We start from the raw sequence: 24,099 nt of genomic DNA, 5'->3' as shown, positions 1-24,099 counted from the left end.
GGTAAATCTCAGCCATTGAAACATGTAACTGGCAGGTCCAGGGAAAACACAACTTTTTGCCATTGGTTCTTGCTATAATTTTCTATCTGTGAAGGTAATAAACACAGCAGGCAAATCGCTTTTCAATTGTATTTTTCACCGGCTAACCGGATTATATCGTGTCCTCCACAGTAAGGCATTTCCTCTATTTCTCAAATCACTTCTGTGGCTTGTCTCTGAATTTTCCATGTCTTGTTTCAGCTGTAGATACCAGAACTGTGTGTCCAGATCATCCTCTCTAATACCACCTTGGTGGTATAATCACATCCTTCCTCTTAACCATTGTCCTTCTGTCTAAACATTCAAAGATAAAATTAGCTGTTCTGCAGCATTGCAATGGAAAATATAGTCAATTTACCCATCTATTGTGATCTCCCGATGCATCTAGCAATGCTGCTTGCCAGACTGTTAGGAGTGGGTTTTGTATTTCTTGCTCTGAAGCGTAATTTGCAATTTCTGCTCTGAAATATTTAAATGTGCTCGATCTACCAAGTAATCTAAATCACATTCCAGAGCTGTTATATCCTTATTATTCACCATTCTTTGTCATCTGCAAATTTTAATCAGTTTTGATTCACATTTATGTAAACACTGAATAAATTAGCCCCCAGACTTGAAATACCAGTCCCCGTGGAAAACCAGAAGAATGTTCCTGTTAGATAGTAACTCACCACTTTTAAAAAACCCTGTCTGCCAGTTTTGTGAACTCTCACAATGATCCTGCACGGTAGTTTCTCTGTATGAGAGTGTTTGGTGCTATAGCCATGCCATCTCTCAAAACAGCATTGCAGTTCAGTGTCCAGGACCTAGTATCACCCCAGGAGCAGTGATTACTCCTGCAAACTGAAACAAGGGGCAGCAGTAAGCCATGGCCATTTGTGTAGGTATGCAGTGTGTAAGTGCGAATGTCAGGTACATTTTGTATGAAATTTTGGGCAGGAGTGTTGATCTGCTCGAGGGTAGGAAGGCTCTACAGAGGGATCTGGACAGGCTGGATTGATGGGCCGAGGCCAATTGTACGAGGTTCAACAAGGCTAAGTGCCAGATCCTGCACTTGGGTCACAACAACCCCATGCAATGCTATAGGCTTGGGGAAGAGTGGCTGGAAAGCTGCCTGGCAGAAAAGGACCTGGGGGTGTTGGTCGACAGCCGGCTGACTATGAGCCAGCAGTGTGCCCAGGTGGCCAAGAAGGCCAATAGCATTCTGGCTTGTATCAGAAATAGTGTGGCCAGCAGGACTAGGGAAGTGATCGTCCCCATGTACTTGGCACTGGTGAGGCTGCACCTCGAATACTGTGTTCAGTTTTGGGCCCCTCACTACAAGAAAGACATTGAGGTGCTGGAGCGCATCCAAAGAAGAGCAACAAAGCTGGTGAAGGGTCTAGAGAACAAGTCTTAGGAGGAGCAGCTGAGGGAACTGGGGTTGTGTAGTCTGGAGAAAAGGAGGCTGAAGGGAGACCTTGTCATTCTCTACAACTACCTGAAAGGAGGTTGTAATCACGTGCGTTTGGTCTCTTCTCCCAAGTAACAAGCGATAGGACAAGAGGAAATGGCCTCAAGTTGTGCCAGGAGAGGTTTAGATTGGATATTAGGAAAAATTTCTTCACTGAAAGGATTATCAAGCATTGGAACAGGCTGCCCAGGGAAGTGGTTGAGTCACCACCCCTGGAGGTATTTAAAAGACCTGTAGATGTGGCACTTAGGGACATGGTTTAGTGGTGGACTTGGCAGTGCTAGGTTAACGGTTGGACTCGATGATCTTAAAGGTCTTTTCCAACCTAAATGATTCTATGAAATTTAATTTACAGTCTATAAAGAGGCTCTATGCAGAACTGTTACATGTATAGGATGTTCACCACCCCAGCAAGAGCACAGTAACCTCTTAAATACCTGATAAGGTTGAGTTTCAGTAACATGGGTGAGTCATCTAACAGGTGGAGACAATAAAAGATTCAGTCTTGCAATACATAACTGGAAGGTGGGGGGTTTTTCCTTTCCCTTTCTGTAACCTCCTGTGTAACTGCCTCGTCTGTATTTGGATTTTAAAAAACTCATTTTTTTGTTTGTATTTCCTTTGACCTACCTTACATTAAGCCTGTTCTCAAGGTACTGGAAAAGCTGCAACTTTCCATATCCCAACCCTGTTTTGCAAGCATCCAAGAAATAGAGCCACTGAGTTGTGCAAGACATTTTGGAGGTTGGTAATAGAAGCTTCTGTCTTGAAGACATAGCTTCAAGTGACCAGAGCTGCCAGGTATAGTATGTATATATAATCAGCTTTCAGATAAGTTTTGTAAAAACTTCTTACAGCTCACAAGTTATCTCTACCTACTTGCCCGGTAATTTGTCAACACTGATATCAAATGTTCTCTTTTTTAAATTAATTTGAGCTGTTCCTATCATTAATTTCTTGATTGAAACCCTTACCAGCTTTTACCTGGTCTTTTAGAGACCATATATGGTCTCTAGCTGTTTTTTCTGAATAGTTGTGCCGTGTTCATACCCTAATTAGTCTTTCAGAATTTTTCCAAGGCTTGAAAATGCGATATAACTGGATATTAGCAGGCCAAAGATAGCCCTCCTCAGAGCGGGGCTTAAAGACCAACTAGTGATTTGGTCTTGCTGATCTGAACATGCTTCACCCTTATGAATTATGTTCAGCATCCTACTTGCTTATTTGTATGTTAGAAAACGCTGTCTTCCTCACGCAGTATAGTGCACCCTCTCACTTCTTTCCAAATATAAACCAGAGAAGTTTACTGAGTATTTCCATGGTGTAATTATTAACAGTACTTTGTTATTAAGAATGTAAATATCTGATCTCCATCATAGAGTGTTTTTAGGATTTCTGTTGTTCCTAATGTACTTCTGTTGTTTCTAATGGACATAGCTTTAGGGTTCTCATTTTGGATTATAAAGAAAATAGTTGCCTCAGCCTGCTTGTCTTGCCACACAAAAAAAATGCAGAGTTACTCAAGTCTTGTAAGCAGAACTCTGTGAGTGTGAGGTTTTGGGGGTTTTTTTGGAAGATTTATTTATATACTTGCTGGCGAATCATGATTTGCTGAAAAAGCCAGATTCAGGCAAGTCAAAAGTATTTGAAAATTTGAATCACATTCAGCAAATTGTTTTGGCCAAAAGAATGGAGTGATATGTAAATATATATGAATATTATATGTATGTTTGTATGTATGTATATTTGTCTGTAAATAAGTATTTTTGGAAATGCCAATGAAGTTTTCTTCACCATTACCAAATTATTTAGGCTGCATCTAAATAATCTAAATAAATAATAATAGATAATAATCTACTATTCGATGTCATATATAGACATAAGAGAGAGGTAAACTAGATTTGAAATCTGCTGATCAGGACATTTTCTGGACAGGGAGCACTTGAGCTCTGCTCCCTGCTCTAATTAGTATTATTAGCTTACAAGGCCATACCCAGGAGCCTGGTTATGCATATAGGCTGGGAATGCCCTTGGGTTTAGAGTATTCCTCTGAGACTAAGGCAAGTGCAAAACCTTTTTCCATCTTACAAGGAAATTTGGCCTTTGCCTGTGATGATAATCGTCATCTCTGAACTATGGAAAATAGGAGGAGGGATTGGATACAAAGGAAGTAATCAATTTGTTCCTCCTGCTCAGTTCTGTGAATGTTCCTAAGCTCTCTGAGAATCTAATAATTGTTTCTTAATCCCTTATTAAAAAAAATGAGTACAAGTGAACTCAAAATGAAATATTTAATAGTATATAAATAGTATAAAATGTTTTACACAAGATGTGTATGTGCATGTGTTTTTATAAGTACTCATTCTCTTAATTTTTTTAAGGGTGGAGGGTTAATAAGTGTGGAAATTAATGTAAATCCATTCAGATCTAGTTGTGAGAGTAATTTTGTGTAGTGGAATAATAATTCACTGCTTGAAGAGATGAAAAGAAATAGATGTTTTCTGAGCCTACTTGTGTCTTTTAGTGACATTGTATTTTGGGCAAATAAATTTGAAGGGAAGCCAATGAGAGTTGCTACACTGCCCAAAGGTTTTTTTGACTGATCAGAAAGTTCTCCCAGAAAATGATACTGTAAGTCTAAAATCACAGCATCAGCAGATGTGTTTACTTTGCGTATAAGGCACAAGGGAAAGTGATGAAGAAAACAAGGAATATTTAGCATGTGATGAATGTAGCCAACAAAACTAATAAAGAATGTGAATCTTTTGAATGCTAGGTCAGCTACTTTTATTTGCAGTTCATTTTGGAGCTCTGAGAGCGTTGCACATATTGCACATAATTCTGAAGTGGTGTAAAGTCATAAACAAATTCGTAATACAATTCATGCTGTTAGGGAGAAGTCAGAGGGATGGCACTTCTGTGATCCTAAATCTGAACAGTGATCTTGGTAAGAGAAAACAACATATCAGGGAGTCTCTGTATGTCCAAGTCTTGCAAAACGCTTAGAGCAAATTTGCATTTGCATTGTCGTAACCCCAGAGCTAACGTGACGTGATATGACAGGCATCTCCCAAAGTTTTCTAGCAGTAAGAATGGAGAGTTGAAGGCTCCAAGGCGTGTTCTGAAGGTGCCTTTGCACATGGTTGCATTCTTGTAACCCTGGAATTAAACTGGGCAGAGAAGCTTCTGAACCCAGTTGGCTTTGAAAGATGGTAAGGACTGGGTGAGCTGACCTTTGGTTCTTGCTATGAAGAAACGCATCAAATAATCCAGGACTGACAGTCAGGACACTGAAAGATAACAAGTATAGGTGAATACAGACAAATAGATATATAAGAATTTATATATAGTAGTTGCATTTTCAGGTCTGAGTTTCAGATGCTGGATGAGTTTCCGAGCTGGTGTATCACCAAGCATCAATGAAGATGTTCTCCTAGAAGACATTATTTCCATTATCTTCTTGGTTGGAACTAGACAATCCATAATTTAGGAAAATATCCATAGGATCACAAAGGATTATTAACAAATCTTCCTGAAAATTGATTCAGTATAAGTTGATGATGGAAGGGGATGTTATACAGGCTCACCCTTTTAGATTAGAAGATCAGGGTAAAACATGTATTAAATTATTGGGGATGAGATTCTATTTGTAGAAGGACGAATTGGATGTGTGATTTTCAAACTTTTCAAAATTTTGAACCTCTCAAAATTTTCCAGTGAGGCTTTGTGTCCTTTAAAAATAATAATAAAAAACTGATATGGAAGTTGCTCTTCAGCATTTAGCCTTTTGCTTTTATCAGTTGTCCTTTACAGGCAGTTTCGATGTAGTCTAAACACCTATGCCTATAAACACAGGTTGAAAAAACAGATGGCTTCAGAATTCCTGTAGTATCTGCGGTCTAGAAGAGACTGTGATTTATTAATATATTGTGAGTGGCTCCTCACAAGAGCATTCCCATTGAACATAATGGGATGTGCTCTCTAAGTAAGTATTCTCCGTATCAGAAAGTAAGTCTTGCTTTATCCTTTGCTTCCTGTGATGCAGCGAAGCTACCTTATAGATGATAAGCAAAGCAACCTTATAGATGATTGCTTATAGTTTTCCCTGTGAGGTCAATCAAATACATTTGTGTTATTCTGCAATAGTACTATTTGAATCTTTCATGGAGCACTCTGTCTGTTCATTTAGGTTTTTGGCAGCGGATTAACTCGGTGGGACTGCATGAATGCTATGCGGGATGAAAGTATTTCACCAAATAAAATAAAGCAGCAATGCAGAAAACGTGGCCCCGGATTCTTCCAATGCCTTTTTTTTTTTTCTTTTCTTTTCTTCCCATCTGGTTGATGAAAACAGCTTCAGTGGCTTTCGCCCGCATCTTGCGGCTCCGGTACCGCGGGGCCGCGCACACGCCGCCGTCCTCCGCGGGGAGCTCTCGCTCCTCCCGCCGCGGCCCGCGGAGACGGGCGGAGCGGCCGGTTCCTCCCCTCCTCTCCCCTCTCCTCCCCTCCCCTCCCCTCCCTTCCCCTCCCCGCAGCCTCCGCCCGCCCCCCGCTCCCTCCCTCCCTCCCTCCCGCCGGGGCCGGCGGAAAGCTGCGCGGCCGCAGGCGGCGGGCAGCCGGGCGGGATGGCGGTGCAGGTGCAGGTGCGGGTGCGGGTGCTGCTGGCGCTCTTCGGGGTGCTCGCTGCCTGCCGGGCGGCGGCGGCGGCGGAGCCGGTGGCGGGGGGCACCAGCCGGCGGCGGCGGCTGAGCGCCGAGGAGGGCATCTCCTTTGAGTACCACCGCTACGCCGAGCTGCGGGAGGCGCTGGTGGCCGTGTGGCTGCAGTGCCCCGCCATCAGCAGGATCTACACGGTGGGGCGCAGCGCCGAGGGCCGAGAGCTCTTGGTGATCGAGGTCTCCGACCGCCCCGGCGAGCATGAGCCCGGTAAGAAGGGGGGCGGCGGGCGGCCGCCGGCGATGCCCGCACCTGGTGGCAGGTAGCGGCGGGGCGGAGCGGTGCTGCTGCCCGGTGCTGCTGCCTTGGGCCCGGGGTCCGGCGGCAGCGGGCGGACGCTGTCCCTAAAATATTCGCTCCCGTAGCGGCACCGGCTGTCAGCGATCGCCTGCGCTCAGCGCAAAGCGTCTTTATGGCTCTGTCGTTGGATTCAGCGCCCCGTTAAAGAGAGAAACGCGCTAAAATCGCTATGAAATACCAGAAGATGTAGCAGCCATCGGGAACGAGTGCGCTCCCATCTGCTCTGCAGGCAAGCACCTGGGGCAGCTGTGCTGGAAGGGCAGGCGTTGGCCTCCCCATTCCCTGGCACGAACCAAACTGTCGGGGAAAAAAGCATGAGGTATGAATGTGGCTGTGTGAGCTGTGTAACGTGGCCAGGCTGCCTGCGGAAACCGTGTTACCGCAGCACACTACAGCCGTTTGCACAGATGTCTCAGGATATGTGGTTAAGTGTACCTGGGGTTTGAGACATTTTTTGTAAAAGGGGATGTGATTGACGCTGTGCATTTGTTTTACGCCTACGAGTGTGCATTTTTCATCGTTTCCAATTTCAGAATTGATAGTACCACTTATGTCTGTATGTGAAAAGGCTTAATCTTGAAAACTGCTCAGTACCTGAGGCCCAACCATAAGCCACCTGCAGTCATGTCTTCACATTTCCCTCGGTAGGTTACAGAACAGGTTTGGAAGGCCGTGATTTTTAGGTGGAGATGTGGCTTCTGGGGGTCTCTGGGGATTTGGTCTGTACAGTTGGTGCTGGATATTCTGCTTTATGACCTGAATATAACCTTGCTTTGCATCCTGCATTACATTTTTACTGACTGCATTAGGGCTACTGATAAAACTTCAAGGTTATAGGATATTAGACATAAGAAGACAGAAGAGGAAGGCAGGGTAGCAAAGCATTGTCTTGAAATGAAAAATGTAGGAATTGCAGAGAAATTTGAAAAATTTCTTTGTGGTATGTTGCCATCTTGACATGAAGGGTGATCCTGAAGCTAAGAATTAATCTATTGCCACTATGTAATTTGCACGCTAGAATGATATGCAATTATTATTCTGACTTTGTGTTACTATCAGGGGACAGTCACTAAAGCTCATTTATTTGGCACTTCTGTCAAGCCAGCTGAAACAGGGACAAAAAGAGCACTCTGTGCAGCCTGAGATGGGGCCGTGGCTCTTCCTAGAGAGACACTTCTTCTCCTGTTGTCGTCAGTGGCACGAGAAAGGGTTTGCCATTGAGCCCAAGCAAAAGAGAATCCAACTGTATATCAATGAGCGATAACAAACTGCAGAAAAGAAAATTTCCTATGGATTGCATCTACATATAAGCTACAGTGAATGTCAGGCATTTCCTAGAACGTGCTCGGTCCCTCACAAAGGGAGCCCTGTAAACAAAAATGCCACATGTTGTAATGTCCAAATCACATGTCAGGGAATGTGATGAGCCCTGGCAATCTTTAGTGGTGGATGCTGAAAATGCTGGTTTTTTGCAGAGGATTAACCAGCGTTTGAACCAGAACAAATTCATTGTTTTATTTCAATCCTCAGTTTCATTCTGCAAGGTACTGAGCACTTCTCAAAAAGTGGAGAGCTACTGCAGCTTTCACTATCTGCAGTGGCACATGAGAGAAACTCAGGATCTTTTTAGAAAGGGCAATGAGCCAGACCCCATGCCTAGTGATGGTTGTGCTTCTTTGAAATAATTGTAAAGGCATTGATAACATCCCTGCTTCTTTGTTACAGAGCCTAAGCAGCTACATATTATGCTAATGGTTGCATTAGAGGTGTTTTCTTCTTAATAACATGCCCTTTCTTCTGCTGTGTAGTAAAAGGTAGCGCTGTTTATTTTTCTATGTGAGCTTTTTTTAAGCTGTGCAGTAAAAGAAGTGGAGCCTTGTACCAGCCTTGGCAGGAAATACGAGGCTGATTCTGCAGCTCGTACCTGAGTGGGGATCCTCGCTCGCTCCGAGCATCCACGCTTGGTTCCCAGGGCAACAACAGGAATAACGGTAATTTGTGTGATTAAAGCCTGCAGGATCAGGACCTGATTTATCATCATCTATTATTAAAAAATGATAGAGAGATTCACAGACACACACATACGTATAGTTATTTTTTCTTTTTTCACGACAAGCTAAGAAGTTGTTATTCCTGAACATAAGCTGTTACTGCAAGATATCTTGAGTGTCATGGGGTTTATTTTTAAATAGATATAAGTATAAATGAAATATATGCTGTGGCTCATAGGTTTACGGTCTGTAGAGAGCTCATGCTTCTAGAAGCCTGGTGAGTATGCAGGGATGATACCTGAATTATCTAGTGAGCTGCTGTGAAAACAAAAAAAAATGTTTCTGTTCACTTAGTGAGCAAGTTGATGACAAAATAAATCAGGAAAGTGTCAGCAGAACATCAATAAAGACTCTTTGTCCTGAGTAAAGAGGCTTTGTACTGAGTAAATCAAATACTGCACATACACACATACATTGCACACTCATGCATATTGCATGGCCGTGCAGCGTTGTGTGAATGCATTTGATCGTATGCAAGCATATAAATCAAATTTAATTTTAGAATATCAGCTATTTTTGAAAATGAATTTGTAATATATGTGCAATATTTGAAAAAAATGCATGACAGAAATAGGAAAATTTTAGAAACGTGCTTTAGACTTCCAAAGCAACTGGAACAAATCCTTAGTGAACAAAACAACTGGAACAAATCGTTAAGGCCTCATCTTTCGCTGGGGTAAATATACATCGTGAGGATTTTTTTTAAAGTCCTAATGGTGCATTGGACACCAGAGTGACTCCATATGAGTCAGCCTGGTTTCTAGCATAAGCATACAAAGTGCCTTGGCAAATCTTGGAAACCCGGATTAGTCACTTGGAAGATGCGAACTGAGCCTTCGCTGAGCTCTTCCCAGGGACATGCTAAATGCCAGAAGCGTGAGACTGACTAAAGTTTCTGATCCTGCATTAAATACTTGGAGAATGTGCTGCCTTCTCTGCAAACTTGACCACCATGCTACCTGTGCTTCCCTTGTGGTTCATGCCAAACAGAGTTTGGTCTAATATTTCACAATTTTGGTTTTTTGTGGCAGCAATTTCTTTAGGCTGATACCGCACCCATATGCGAGATTAGAGCCTGCAATCGCTGATGGAAAAGAAGCCCTTGAATAAGGAGAAGCAAAACCCAGAGATGAAGATATTTGAACTTTAATAAACAGTTTTATACTGATGCAGCCCTTCCATGCAGATAACGTCACTTTCACTCAGTGGGGACTAGATGGTTAAAGCAGAGGAAGACTTGAATGAGACTACATCAGTGGTTAGGTGTAGAAAGTGTTGCATGAACATAGACTGGAAGTGACCAAAACGTTCTGGAGTAGCTTTGATTACATGAGAAAATGCAGTTTTGTCCCTGTGCTTGCCAAAAATTGGCAAAGTTGACAGAAGATGGTGGACGGCAAGGTGAGAGAAAGTGAGGAGAAAGAGATTGTGGGAAGTTGATGATACACTAAGGGAAAACAGGACAGTTGATAGTAAAGCACAGATTATTTCTGGGACAAACTAAACAATATTTTGTCTTCATTCAGGTGCAAGAGAATACTGACTACTCCTGAGAGAGGAAATAGGCTCTTGCTTTGGATATTTGATGTTCTGTTGAACAAACACCCAATGGATGCTGACCTCGAGGCTTTTTTTATTACCATAACTAAGCTCATTTTGAGCATAAGTTTGTATTCTTTAATAGCAATGAAATATATTTAGAATTGATTAATGCCAAAAGCAGTTCCTGCACCGATAATATTCAGCCGCTTGTTTAGGCATGCTGCCACTTCTGTCTCATTGGTACCATTCATTTCGGTGGTGAAAGATCAGTCCCCTTCATTACCGCTTCACTTTGAACATGAAAATGAAACATTCTGACACTTTCAAGCTTCCTAGGTTGGTTTTTTCTGTTTACATGAAAAAATTGCAGATAAAAATTTGTCTCAACTCCTACTTTTTTTGTTTTTTATAAATTACTACTATTTTTATAGTGGTTATTTTTCAGTGTTTAGTTTTGCAAAGAAATTCTCAAAGTAAGGCTTATTAATTGACTGGTTGCATGTGTTGCAGATACAGGCTCTGAAAATGACTTTTGCATCAAATGGAGGGGAGAGAGGATGGATGAAAATACAGATTTTGTGGCAACAAAATGATCTGCAAATTTGTGACTTTTTCATCAGATTGTTCATGCTAGAGAAAAGGAAACAGAAATCCTGAAAATATCAGAATAAAGGCGTTTTGGAAACAAAATATTTCATGTTTTTTCAAAGCAGCATTTAATTTAGAAGTTTTTTTCAATGTTAATGATATTATTGTTCATCCTTCTCCCCACAAGCACCTTTAAAAATGCTTCAAATAGAAGAAAAAGGTTTATTTGTAGTTGAGGAGACATCTGATTTTCTAGAAAATGACATACTTTGGACTTTTCAGTTTCAAACAACAACAAAATGTTGTGATCTGGTGAGGCAGAAGCACGCTGCGCATGAGGTGAGCAGCACAGTTGTGACTTGGAGCATTTGCAGGACCCTGTGGCTGTGACTTCAGTCGATTTTATGAGGTGCAACTCAGCTACATTAATCCTTGGACCCCACTTTATCAAAGACCCCACTTGGCAAGGTGAGGAAATGGGTTGGGTGGGTCAGTGCTGGCACTGAGCCTAAATAAGGTGCTTAACTTCCCAAATTGCAGCTCCTGTACTGCCCCCCCCCCCAAAGTCGCCCAACGTTAGGCTCTCAGTTTCTCACACTCCAGCCCTGCAGTAGTGGAGCTGTTTCCTCCTGCGAAAACATAATTAAAAGCTGACTAAAAGAGAAGTGAAAATCATGCTGCTACTGTATATTAATGAATGGGGAAATCCAAGACCTGTCCACTAATACAGAAACCATACCTAGGATTTTTTCTGTCATTGAAGTGCTCCCTCATTCAGCTGTGGCACCAGCCATGTGAGCTAATACTTTCTGTGATAAGAAATTGTGATAAGCAAAGCCGACAAATTCACAGGGGAAAAAAATTATTGCTCGTAATGTTTGTATTTCACGGTTGTACAAAACCCATTTTTTAATGTTTTTAAAATTATTTTAATTTAAATGACTCTGCAGCCATTCCAGAGAACCGTAAGCAAGTGCTGCTCTTTGAAAAAGAGAATCAGCAGCAGCAAGAAGAAACAAATGTGTAGGAGGCTGCCGTGATTTCAGCCCAGCGTGGGCAGGAATCTGCTGTGCCGCCTTAGGGCAGTAGCCCACTCAGTATCACCTGTGGGTCTTGTGGGCTACCCCGCTTCAGGCAGGCGAACGCAGCGCTCGGGTTGGCGGCAGGGCGTTTTAGCAGTGGTGATGTCAGAAAGCACACAGCTCATCTCTTGGTTGTGGTGATGTCATCAGATGCAGCCGTTCTAATTTTATCACTTACAATTGATTGCACTTGATTTTCTAAAGCTTCTTTTCCTTACGCTCAGAATTTGCAAGTAAAAATCTTGCGAGCTCTTTGATGGGCCCTATTAATATTTCCCAATTTTGCAGAGCATTAATGCAAATTGTATACGGCAAGAGCTTGTTATTAAATCTAGGTATTAGAGAGCAAACCTAATTTTTACATGCTTGAGGTTTAAGCAAACGCCAGTTTTTATCAATGGCCACTCGTTTAGCGTTCCCTTTCTGAAGGGAGGTGTTGAAGGATATGGGGCTGGTCGCTGGTAAAGGCGAGTGCACCGAGTTCATATTCATCCAGCTGCATTGCATAAAGGTGGGGGCTGTAAATGGGTGGATATAGGCAAAACACTTTGTATCAGGAGTACAGGAGATGCTGTGCTGACCACCTTATGCTGTCATATTTTTCTGTCAGCTGTGGTTCAGCTTCTCTCCTTCTCTCATGGCTTACGTTTGCAATCCTCTTTAAAGGCGAGCTGCTCTTCGGGCAGCAGGGTAACAAGAGCACCCGCGGCACCAAACTGAGAGTGTGAGCAGGGCAGCTGCTGGTGTCTCTACAGGGATGTGTAAAGTAAAATGCAGAATAAAACGTGGTTGAACCTATTATTCACGTAGCCTCCTGCATTTGGATTTTTTCTTTCCTTTGTGCATTAGGGAACAGATTTTCTTTCAGAGCTTGTGAGGATGTTCTGGCTTTCCCATCAAGCACCGCGGGGGATGCGCTACTGACTTGCCTTCTGGGAGTGCAAATCTGGGGCTGGTTGTACCTCGCTCATTCTGCAGAAGACTGAGAGGCTGTAATTAACTTTCCAGCGAAAGCCCTTATGGGCTGTAGTGCCACTTAGGGTAGTCCCCCTGGAGTCTCCCAACCAGGATTTGGCCTGGGGTAGTCTCTGGCAGCACGATTTTAATGCTGCCTGCATTCAGAGTGGGATGTCCAGTGCCCTTCGCAGATTCTGTAGGTTGCGCAGGTCTTGGGAGGGCTGTAGGATTTGCTGGCAGTAAGATGGCTGGCTGTACGTGCTGAGCGAGTTTTTTTTAAAAGCATGTGTTTTATTTTTAAAAGCCTTGAATAACTTCGTATTTTTTTAGAATGTACTTTGTAACACGCAGGTTTTTGAAAATAGGTTTTTCTTCCTTAGTATTTTCTTTCTTAAATAAGTAATATTTCCTTAATATTTCTGATTTCGTCCTATCTCAGTTTTAATGTTCTGCTAAAAATAGAGGTGTAGAATACCAAGAGAAAAATGTGCTCACAAAACTCTGGTGAAAATCAAGGAGAGGTAGGCATGTTTATAGATCACATTTGCAGCTAGTTCTTTGTGCCATTCATGTTCCCAATGAAGTCAATGGAAATTCACAGTAAGTGTGTTTAGGCAGCTGTGCTAGGCAGTCTCTGCAGTGTTTCCTAGAGATACAATACGCTTACTCCAAATTGCTTCACTGGCTGAGGTACTTAAAGACTTCCCTTTTTGTTAGATCATTTAAAAAAGGATTAAGAGAGGCTGTGTGCTACCTGCGAAAACACTGTATATCCCAGCTACTGCATCTCAGAAGTTTCTCTTTTATTTGCTGGAATAGCACAAAGGGCAAACAAGCTGTAGTAAAAAGGGCTATAATCATTAAGAATAAACATGACTCCTCAGAAGGCAGTTGTTTTATTTTTGAGGCTTAAAATTAGTCTAAGTATGCAGAGCATTCAGAGTTGTTTGATCTGACCCAGGCTGGTTTTGACAATCCCAGTCCTTTCGAAAGAGTCGATTAATTTCTTTTAAAGAGAAGAGTTGTCATCACCTCCCACATCTCCAGAATGCCTTAACAGCTCCTAATGAAAACAGGAGGTGAGCTTGTTTTGTTGTTGGTTTGGATTAAAGGGATATTTTATTATGGTGACATTAACGCAAACTCCAGAGAATTAGTGAGAAGTCTATAAAGCACAGGGATTTCTTAAGATTTCGTGATACGTTTTGTTAAAGGCAGTAATTGTAATTGTGTGATTTATCAAAAAGTGACCTCGTTATTATGTTAATTCTTAATTTACTTTATTCAGGAGAAGCTGTTTATTTTTCTATAATTTAGTGATCAATATCTCAAGCCTTTAAATTACACAGAGGGTGAAAAGTGCAAGACAGGTCTTCCTATTTCAGAATAAACACAAATTTTTGGTTGTAACAATGGAGTTGCTACTCAGCTCAGCCAATAATTTAGTATTAAAACTAATTTAGAATTAGTTCTGTGTTCATTCCACCTAATTTTTGTTTTCAGAGGTGGTACATGATTATAGAAGCTTACATACTGTGCATGCATATTCATGCTATAATCTCCCTTTGCTGGTTAGCAGGTAGACCTCTTGGTTGGGCTGCAGTGCCCTCTGAAAACGTCTCTTTTCTCTACTGACTATAAGAGGAACCGACATTGGGCAGGCTTCTAACTTAGGAATGTGTGCAAGAGCTTATGGTTAAGACCTGATGAATCCCAGCCTTCATCTGTCATCACCTAAAGTACCTTGTTGTGCTTTATATGCTTGCTTTGTGAAACATACTATTTATGAACCCTATCTGATCTTTTCTCAGCAGATTATATTGTTAAGTCTTCATACCTATTTTAATTCATGTTCCTCCTAAAAAAAAAAAAGTCATATGTCACATCTTTTTTTGGTCTACATTTTCTTTTTAAATGAAAGTCTCATGTATGTATTACCACAGATTCTTGCCTTTCCCCCCCCCCCCCCCCCTCCATTGAGTTGGGAATTAAACTGGAAAGAAAGCTTGTAGCTGAATTATCTTAACATTTTGTGGAATCAAGGAAAAGTGAAAACTGCAGTGTGTACTTTAAGGCTTCTGGGTCAGTTAATTAAAATGATGGGTAGAGTTACGAGCAGTGGAGTAAAGGGTGTATACTTCATATACTTCATTTTGGAGTAAGCTGCACATCAAAAGCCAGGGTTCAGTGAATTCAGTGTGATCAGGATGTTGTATTTGAAACTTACTTTCTGGTATGCTGAGGCTAAATGAAGACACCAAGGGTCTTTGTAGTTAAAAGGTTGAAAAAAAATAATCCTTACCAGTAAAATGGTAGCAGAGTGGGCAGGTTTGATTTGCCATGTGACATGAATCTGAGCTCTTTTGGCTGCCATAGATCTGCAGGTGTTATGTCAGGTTTAGGGTTGAAAGCTGGTGCTGTATTGGGAGTGGGTTAGGAGCTCTGCAGGACAACAGTGCTGGAAAAAGCAGCTTGACTTGCTGGGATTTGGGATTTTGGAATCGGAGTTCTGCAGATGAAGAACTTTATGAAGAAATGACTGTATGTGCCGTGATGTGATAGCTGCCCTGGGGCACTGAAGGTGTCACCTTGCTTACTCTTTTCAGGGGCACTGTTGGGGATGAGGACACTAGACTAAAAGTGCGGTCTTGGTCCATAGTGCCCGTCCCTTTGGAATGGAGGTTACTTGCGGTGTGCTAACATTGTGCTAGCTGAATCAGCACCAGCCACATCTTCCCATGACAGCAGCAGGTAACAGGGTGATTGTTAGAGGGCTGTGGGGTTTGGGTCAATACAAAGGCATACATTAGAAATGTGTCTGTGTAGCTACAATGGCCAGGTAAGAGAGAATCTTGAATCATAAACCCGTGGTTGGCAGTTTGAAGGCAGTAAACATTTGTTTTTAATTAATTCTTGCAAAGTGAGACATTTATAACTGTATAAGCTAGTAGCTGCTTCCTGGTAGTTGTTCATATTGAATTATGAGCAAAACCTGACATCCTTGTTTACTCACAAATTAAGTCCCATGGAGCAAGCTGAGAGAGTCATTCTTTGTATGGAGCTGTTCATGACCGTGGAGCGTGAGCTGCCTGATTTATGACCAAAGAAGGATACTGCTCTGGCTGTAGAGCCTGCCTACAGCAAGAACAGCCATCGTATGCCATTTTGAATACTTATCCTTAGGTATGGATCTGCCTTAGAGCCGAGTGAAAAGAATTGTTTGATCAGGTGGGACATCTGACTGGCCAAGGTTTAATGAGCTGTTTTCCTGGCAAAGACATCCTTCCTAGTATATCAGTCTAATGATCTGGTAGATTTTTTTGGTATCTAGAAAGTATGACCCTGACCTTTGCCATAGTAGTTCTCTGAACAAAAGAGAAATCATGCAGTACTTTGCTATGAGAAATACAACTAATAGTTGAACGATACACAGAAAGCGAAAGGACAGTGAGACATTTCAAAGATCAAAACTTTTTGCATAGTTATGTTTCCTATACCATCACATTAGAGATAACTAGATAACGTGTGTGAATTACTGCATGTTTTTCCCCTGGCATTTCTAGCTGCAAGACACATCGTTTGAATGTCCTTTTATTTTTGTGTCCCTCAAAAGTAAAGGGAGCCCACAGTGTGACTGTCCTTCAGTTACATATTACTGTCCTTCAGTGTTAAGAACGGTGTATTCCTTGCACATTTATCATTCAAAATTAACCTTTTTTTCCTATGCTAAATGGAATGTTTTGTGGTTTTGGCTGGCTCTGCAGTTTGGCTTATTGCACAAAAGCACAGTTGTAGAACTATAAGCAAAATTGGGGTGAGTCTAAGACCTAAATATATACTTTTTTCACATGTAAAAAAATTGTTACTTCAAAGGGAGCTTTATGACTATGGTAAGCTGACTCTCCATGTCAGATCTTCACCTGCTATAGACTAGACGGTGCTTTAATTTCTCCTCCCATCCAGCTGCTGAGCGTCCACAAATCAAACCGAAGTCAGTGGGAGCTGTACATCTGAATCTTCATTGTAAGCAGGAGGTTTATAAATCCTAATGTTTAAGCCAACTTGTGTGTGTGGCCTTAGGAAGGCTAAATGTGACTTTGATTCTGTAATACCCTGCACTTAAGAAATGAGTGATTAAAGTGTATGCCTTTCTGAATGAAATGTCTTCTTTCTTTTTGGTGACATCAGTACATAGTGGGATGGAGAGAAGAAAAAAGCTGTAGGGTTGGGAGCTGGGCTATCACGTGTTTAAATTTTAAACATTGTCATTGTAGGAAGTTGTTTCACAGAGAGGAAAAGTGGTTTTGTGATAAAGGATATTTGGCTTGTTTCCTGGCTCTGCCATGTATTTTTCATCTTTTCGGATAAGAACCTCCTCTCCTTGTGCCTCAGGTTCTCATCTACGTGCCTAGGTTCTCATCTTCCATGCTGCAGGTTAGCATGTGGCTATGCCATGTACCCAGTGTATAGGTACTTGATAGATAGCATGTGGTTCAGCATTTGATCCACCTTTAAGATGTGATTCCTACCTGTTTCCTGACAGATTTTTCCTAGTAGCAAATAGCCCCAATATTTTTGCTGACTCAGCTATGCTAACGGACATATGGTGAGGAGGAGTCAAGAGTTTCTCTCCCTGTTTACCTGCTGCAGATACACAATTTTTTTTTGTTTGTTTGTTTTGTTTAAAAATCTGCCTTGATAGCAGAGGAGTATGAAGAAGGTACAAATTCTTCCTTTTCTTCCAGTGCTGGCAGGTAGAGTCACAGTAAAGACAGACATCTATATTTGCAAGGTTTCCATGTGTTACAGTTAGAGGAACAAATCTATAGTGGAAATAAACAGTACAAATCTTTAGCGGGAAAGTCTATAAATAAACAGAAACAGAGGAACATCTGTTCCTTGATACTCCATGGAGCAGCTGATAAAAATAAATTCTGTATTATAACAGTAGCCAATACAAAGTGAAAAAATACCTGACAACGGAAGACCCCCTGAATAGAGAAGTTTAAGGGCCAACAAGCTCATCTGACTTGAAAATTGAAGAATAGTCTGAAATAGACATTGCCATGGAGACAGAGAGGATTAGCAGCCTGAGACTGATTTCATTGGTCTGCTGCTAGCACAAGTTGCTTGTTTGAGTAGCATTAATATGTTGTCTCATGCTGCTTTATATGCTGAGACCATCTGGCATTAGTGGTATTTAAAGGTGCAGTTCTGTTATGGAAAGAGTTGGCCAACATGGTTTGATTTATGCTTGTAAGACCAGTTACAAGAGTTAAGATGTCTTTGAAAAGCTGCCTCGTGCACTAAAAATATTCTGAAAATTCACAGCATGTACAGAGATGAAGTGGGGCTTTGGGAAGTGGCACGGGGAATTTCAGAAATTTGTTTTATACTCAGTCAGTGCACATTTGAAGTATTCGCTGCGCAAACATGCACTTTTGCATGTTTCTTCAGGTGTGTATGTGGAGACAGCCACATTTCCCTTTTCAAAAATAAGCATTTTCACTGTACACTGCGAAGCTGCTTGGGAGCTACAGCTCCACCACCTTGAACAAGCACGAGATCATATTGCTCATTGTATTGTGTATTAAGGAAAAGTATATTGTAGAGTTAAATGAACAAAATAAGGTCTAACCAAACAGAGCCCCTCTAGATTACTTCAGGGTCCATGCTTTCAAGAAGAAATATTTTCTTTTAGTTTGACTATATACCATTGAAAACATATTTCGTAGCAAAGTATTTGATAAGAAAGACAGTTTGTAGAGACTAAGATAAACCTTATCTTTAATCCATTTATAGCTGCGAGTCTTCATCTGCTTTCCTTAATACCACTCTGGAGTGGGAGTTATCTTCCAAAGGAGCTTATATGACAGTGCTGACATTCCTCAGACGCTTGTAAATTTTCACTATTTTTTTCTTTGATAATTATTGTCATGATACTTAATTATTCTCAAGAGTTTTTCCCCACACAGAGATGGAAGGTTAAAGAGTGACCAAATAATAGCCAGAAAATGTTCCTGTCTGAGCTTATGAGTTCCAGTGTAGAGGTCTGTCTGTGGGCTGAGCATCATAGGAAAAGTGCCTGGAGGGAAAACTAGCTGGAGGCTTTGTTCTCCTGGGCAGGCTTAAAACCAAACTGAATTTGAAGTTAAATCTTGATAATAAACACTATGAAAGCATAGGAATGGAAGCATTTTTACATTCTCAAGTTACTGATGTTCTGAAGTTACTGATGGAAAGCATTCATAATGGTGTTCTGCAGCTGTGTAACACTTGTCCACAGATATCGATGTGATATTTATTTGGATATTGATGGTGTACTATGTAGTACAATAATAAAATGAAACAAGAACTTGGGATCTATTTCACAAATCTTTAGGTTTTAAGCTTTTATTTTGGAGCTCTGACTTTGATGCCAAAATAAATTCTTCATATAATTTCACTTCAAATGCAAGACCCAAGAAATACATAGCTGTGGATGTCCTAGCTCCTTTAAATAGCTTTAGAATGATTATATTTGATGCTTAATGTTTTTACAGCTTAGTTCTGTTTTAACTCTGTCAGAATGAATATAGGGCACATGAAGAAAGCCAAATAACTTATCTCCCCAGCCCGCTCCCAAACCCCAGTTCCTTGTTTGCAAGTCAGTTTGCTCCCTGGGGTTTTTTTTGAAGCCAGTCATCCAGTTCTCTCTGAGACAAAGCTTGGGTGCAGTTTTGGGGATCAATTCACCCCAAGACCCACCTCGTGGTGATATGGACAGGACCGCCACAGGACTGCTTGCTGCTGTTATCCCTGAGCAGTCTTCCAGTGGTACCTCGTCATGTCTCACAGCATCACATGCATCTACCTACTCTCACAACACACCCAGGCTATGCCACACACTCTCACGGTGTTGCGCTATTAAAATCAGCCTGAGAGGCTGTGACACAGCCCTCATGTGATTGCAGGCACTTTGAACTAGATAAACCCACAAGTAATCACTTTTTAAAGACACCCTGTGCGGCCCATCGCAGCCTTGTCCAACCGCGGGGATGATCAGAAGGGACTGAGGAGCGAGGGCGTAAGCCACCTACACTGCTTGGCATGAGGGGGTCTCCTGGGTGCCCTTAGCAATGTAGGCATAGCTGTAATTGTTGGTTTCCAGTTTTATAATCAAAAGTTATAGTTTCTTGAAAATTATTTGTACTTAAAAGCTTGATTTCTGAAGCTGCTGATTTTGGCCAGATGCTACTTCATTCCTTCGCAGTATTTGGTTTGTTTCAGTTCTCCAGATACTGAAATTTGACATACCAATATTTATAGTCTGGGAATGAACTTTTTTCTTCTCCATTCCATTCATTTCCAAGGATGGAATGCCACTTCATTCTTGCTGCTTTTCCATAGCACTTAAAAGAGCCTACTGCAGCTGATTAAACTATTCACAGATTATTTCAGTGTGAGGAAAGATGATAGAATTGAGAAACAATAACATCTGGAATAGTGGTTGTGCTACATAACATTATACTGAGTTGCAAAGTCTGGTGACTTGGACCGTCTGAAATTGAAATAGTTGCAACTAGGCTTTCTTGTCTGGAGTGTCCAACGCAATTCTTTAAACTTATTGTTAATGTGAAGTGGAATGACCATAGATGAGTTTATCATATATTTTGTGATCTATTTTACGGGTAGCCCTGAAAACTAGTGATATGGAAATGTGCTTTTGAAACAACCAGCCATAAATGGCTAATGACAAGTTCTTCTCACAATGCCATTACAATAGCTCTGTAGAGCCAATAGATCTATTTTAACAATACATTTTCTATATTCAGTGGATTACTTCAATTAATGTAATTCCATATTATGGGGGCGATTTCAGAAACCTGTAGTTAGAAACAGCTGAATCATCAGAAGGTGAAATGTCTCCTGTACAAAGAATCAATAAAAGGCTCCAGAAATCCTCTGTTTAAACGTAAACAGAGCTGCTATTAGATTTATGCTTCCTAAGCTTTGTCCCAGGTGAATTGCACCTTTGGATAGCATTCCAGTGCTATTCCTGTAATCCCAGTGAAATCACTATATAAGGTCACTCTGGGGTGCTTGGGTATTACTCTAAGACTTGACAAAGACTTAGTGCCTATCTATGCCTCTGACTTCCTCTGCAACTTTGAGAAGGGTTTTTGTTCTGCCTGAACCTCAGTTTACCCTCTGGGACCCTGGAGCAATAGCGCTTGCACAACTCGTGGGAATCTGTGAGAGGGAATCCTTTGATGTCTGTGTTGCCCAAACGCCACAGAAACTGGAGATAGTGGTTAGTGCAGTCCAATCCATTTTTCATTTTCTCTTTCCTAGGAACTGAAAGGATTAGGATAATCTAAACCAAAAAGAGATTTGACATGGCCAGAGGAGGTGGAGTCTCCTGTTGCAGGTCCTGCTTAAGGGTTCTTTAAGGGTCCTCTCTAATGACTAGTGGCATTGTCTTCTGCTCTTATTTGTCTGCTATGTAAGGACTGGCTAGCACAGACCATGGTGTCTTTATGAGTTCCTTATTCACTTGGCAGCAAAATTTACTTTAAATTGCTTTAAATATATATCACAGATCTCGTCTTTTTTTCCAGCATAACATAGATCGGTGTGAGGCAGGACCTTGAGCATCATGCTACTAACCAGAATTAGGAAGAGAGTGTATTTTGCAAAGGACAGGTGATCATCCAGAGCTGAACAACTAACAGTTTACTTATTGGTGGTGCCTGTCATCTGGGAGCACTCCCCAGATTATTTCTATTAAAATTAATTGTATGGACATTGAGTTAGATAGACTGTACCCTATTGCTGGTATTAAAAATGTAGGTTGAAATGTTTATGAGCTCCTAGTTGTAATTTAAACTTACTGCACCCTGGAAAGCTATGAATGACATATTTTTTTGATACAAGGATTCATTTAAAACATTTTTCTCTTTTCTTTCTTCCTTCTCCTTTCTTTTCGTTATTCCTATCCTTTTTTTCCTCAATTGGTTTTTTTTTAATCACTGCAGTCGTCTTTTAAAAGCAGCCTCTCAAAATACAGCAAAGGTGAAATAGAGGAGAGGAAACAGAAAAAACTAAAGAAAATGTGGTTTTGCTACAGATTCTGTAGACTTTCGGTTTTCTCCAGCCTTAAGGCTGCATTATAGGGTGTATCAAGATTGTACTATCTAGAAGGAAGCTGTAGCTGTAGTTTACAACAAGAACATAGCATGTTAGTCAGCAATCTGTTTATAACATTGTGGTTTAGAGCAGAACGTTCCCTTTCTGTAGGAGGATCTCCAGCAGAATCTCAGGAAAATTGAAGCAGCTGCGGCTGTAAAAGGAAATGTACATTAAAAATGCCAGGGAGAAACCACAGGCAGGGATCCTCCTCTGCCATTTATAGCTCTGTCATTAAATGTCCCTTTCAAAGCTTTGAATGGAGATAGAAATCACATTTACATTTAGATACATAAAAGGAATAGACAAATAATGACATCAGTGGTTCAGCTGATGATGAGATGATTGCTGCAGTCTGTAATAAACTGGGTTCTGTCACTGCAGTTAGTGTCTGAATAGAAACCTCTGAGCAAAAGAGCACGGGAGTACAAGAGGCAGTAAGTATACAGGGTCTTAGTGTATAGGAGTGGAAGCAAGCAAACAAAATATTGTGATAATTTCACCATTAATATTTTTACAGAAAAATGCTGATTTGGTTATTGAGATTTTCGTGTTCAGAGTCAACAGGAGTGTGGATCAAACTCTTCCCTCTGATTGCTTTAGGTGAGGGGTAGGTTGATTTCAATGCAGTCATCCTGCTTTTCTGTTACTTTCCCTTTGGTTGCCCTTGTGTTACTCTCTGTTGTTTAAAAATACATTGAAATTAATGCAGCATAACTTCTCTTTGTGTTTACTTGGAAAATTGGGTAGCACACATTCAATTTTTGAAACAGTTTATCAGGAGTGCACTAGGTGCATTTCAAGAAGTGTTGAAATTAAGTTTCCCATTAACTGGTTTACAGTGATGAATGCATCTTCCAGGAAAGCAGTCAAAATTAAATAGCATGAAAATCTATATGGGTTTCAGTTTCGTACACAATGAAGTCCACTGAAGCTTTTCCAGTGACATCAAGGGATCCAGAGTTTAACGTGTTACCTACACTGTTAAGTACTATGGAAGCAAGATGAGAGAGTGGGCTATATGTGTCTTCATAAGCCATTACTAATAATATGAAATAACTTACAATATTTTAAAATCATACATGATTGCATGTGCTTATTCATGTGTATGTGTACATTTTATATCAAAAGTCTTCCAAAAGGTCCTTGTAGAAAGGAAAAATCAAATTTCTCAACCATTGGCTGTGTAGAGGATCCGTTTCTTGGGAGCTGTAGCAGAAGCTTATCAATGTGGAAGTGAAGGTGCACTGATCAGTGGGGTAATTGCTGAGCTGATCTTTAAAGCTCGTTGAATACTCAAGAGGAGAAAGTAAATTTAGAAGACTGGAAAAACTTATGCTAGTCCTTACCTTAGATAGGATTCCACATTAAAAACTAGATACTTGATAAGCTTTCCAGCCCTTCATATTCGTGCTGCAATTACCTTTTCATAAAGCGATGATATGAAAATGTGAAAAGAAGCATGGCAAATGTGCTATTTTAACATTATTAAAATAGCACTGATGGCATTCATTGGCCACAGCAGGGAAGTCTCATGGAGACTTCTGAATTATTATCGGCAGGGCAGACTGAGAAGCAACCAGTGGTTTTGAGATTTTGTTAATTCTGCTGTTCGATAAGCAAATGAATCCCAGATTATCTGAAGATAATATACAGATACAAATTAACACACAATTTTTCCTGATCTTGTGTTGTAAGTTGTTTTATATTGTTAACAGTGTGCACAGTCAAAGGTTTAACAACAGATACAATACATGAAGCTCATGCTCTTCCCTTGTTTCTAGTCAGTTACATAGCTAATTTGTGACGTTCTGCCTTTCCTGATGTTATTAGCAAAGCTTTTGTGGTCTTCAGTGTGTGCAAAATTGATATTCTGATTCATTTTCTTTCCTGTTTGCTTGGCTATCCCTAGTAGCAATTATAATTTTAGACTACTTCAAAAAACAGTCTTTTTTACTAAGCTCTTGGGGGAATTAAAAAAAAAACCAAACAACAAAACAAACAAACACCAAAAACAAACAAACAAGAAACTCTTTCCAAAGCTGCTTTTTATTTTTAAAACCTTACAAAACAAAAATGTATTTTTTTTTTTTTTATTCCTTTGGAATTTGCTTTGTGAAAAATTACCAGAAGAGGAAAAGAGGAATAATATTATCCATATAAAAATCATGACAGTCTTGTGGGATTTTTAAAAAAATTATTT

General features: G+C 40.8%; 1 protein-coding gene across 1 annotated transcript in view; it reads left to right on the top strand.

Annotated features, from left to right (window-relative positions):
• The first annotated feature begins 6,117 nt into the window (after nucleotides 1-6,117).
• Nucleotides 6,118-24,099, top strand: part of CPE (carboxypeptidase E) — a 59,988-nt gene continuing 42,006 nt past the window's right edge. Inside the window, exon 1 of the mRNA XM_050895557.1 lies at nucleotides 6,118-6,418. Within this exon, the coding sequence (XP_050751514.1) occupies nucleotides 6,118-6,418 (301 nt within the window). The remainder of the gene's footprint in view (nucleotides 6,419-24,099) is intronic.

Source organism: Gymnogyps californianus, chromosome 4 (genome assembly GCF_018139145.2).
Source record: "Gymnogyps californianus isolate 813 chromosome 4, ASM1813914v2, whole genome shotgun sequence".
In the NCBI taxonomy this organism is placed as follows: Eukaryota; Metazoa; Chordata; class Aves; order Accipitriformes; family Cathartidae; genus Gymnogyps; species Gymnogyps californianus.
Note: the sequence above shows the minus strand (reverse complement) of the source record. Positions and strands in the feature narration are given on the sequence as shown.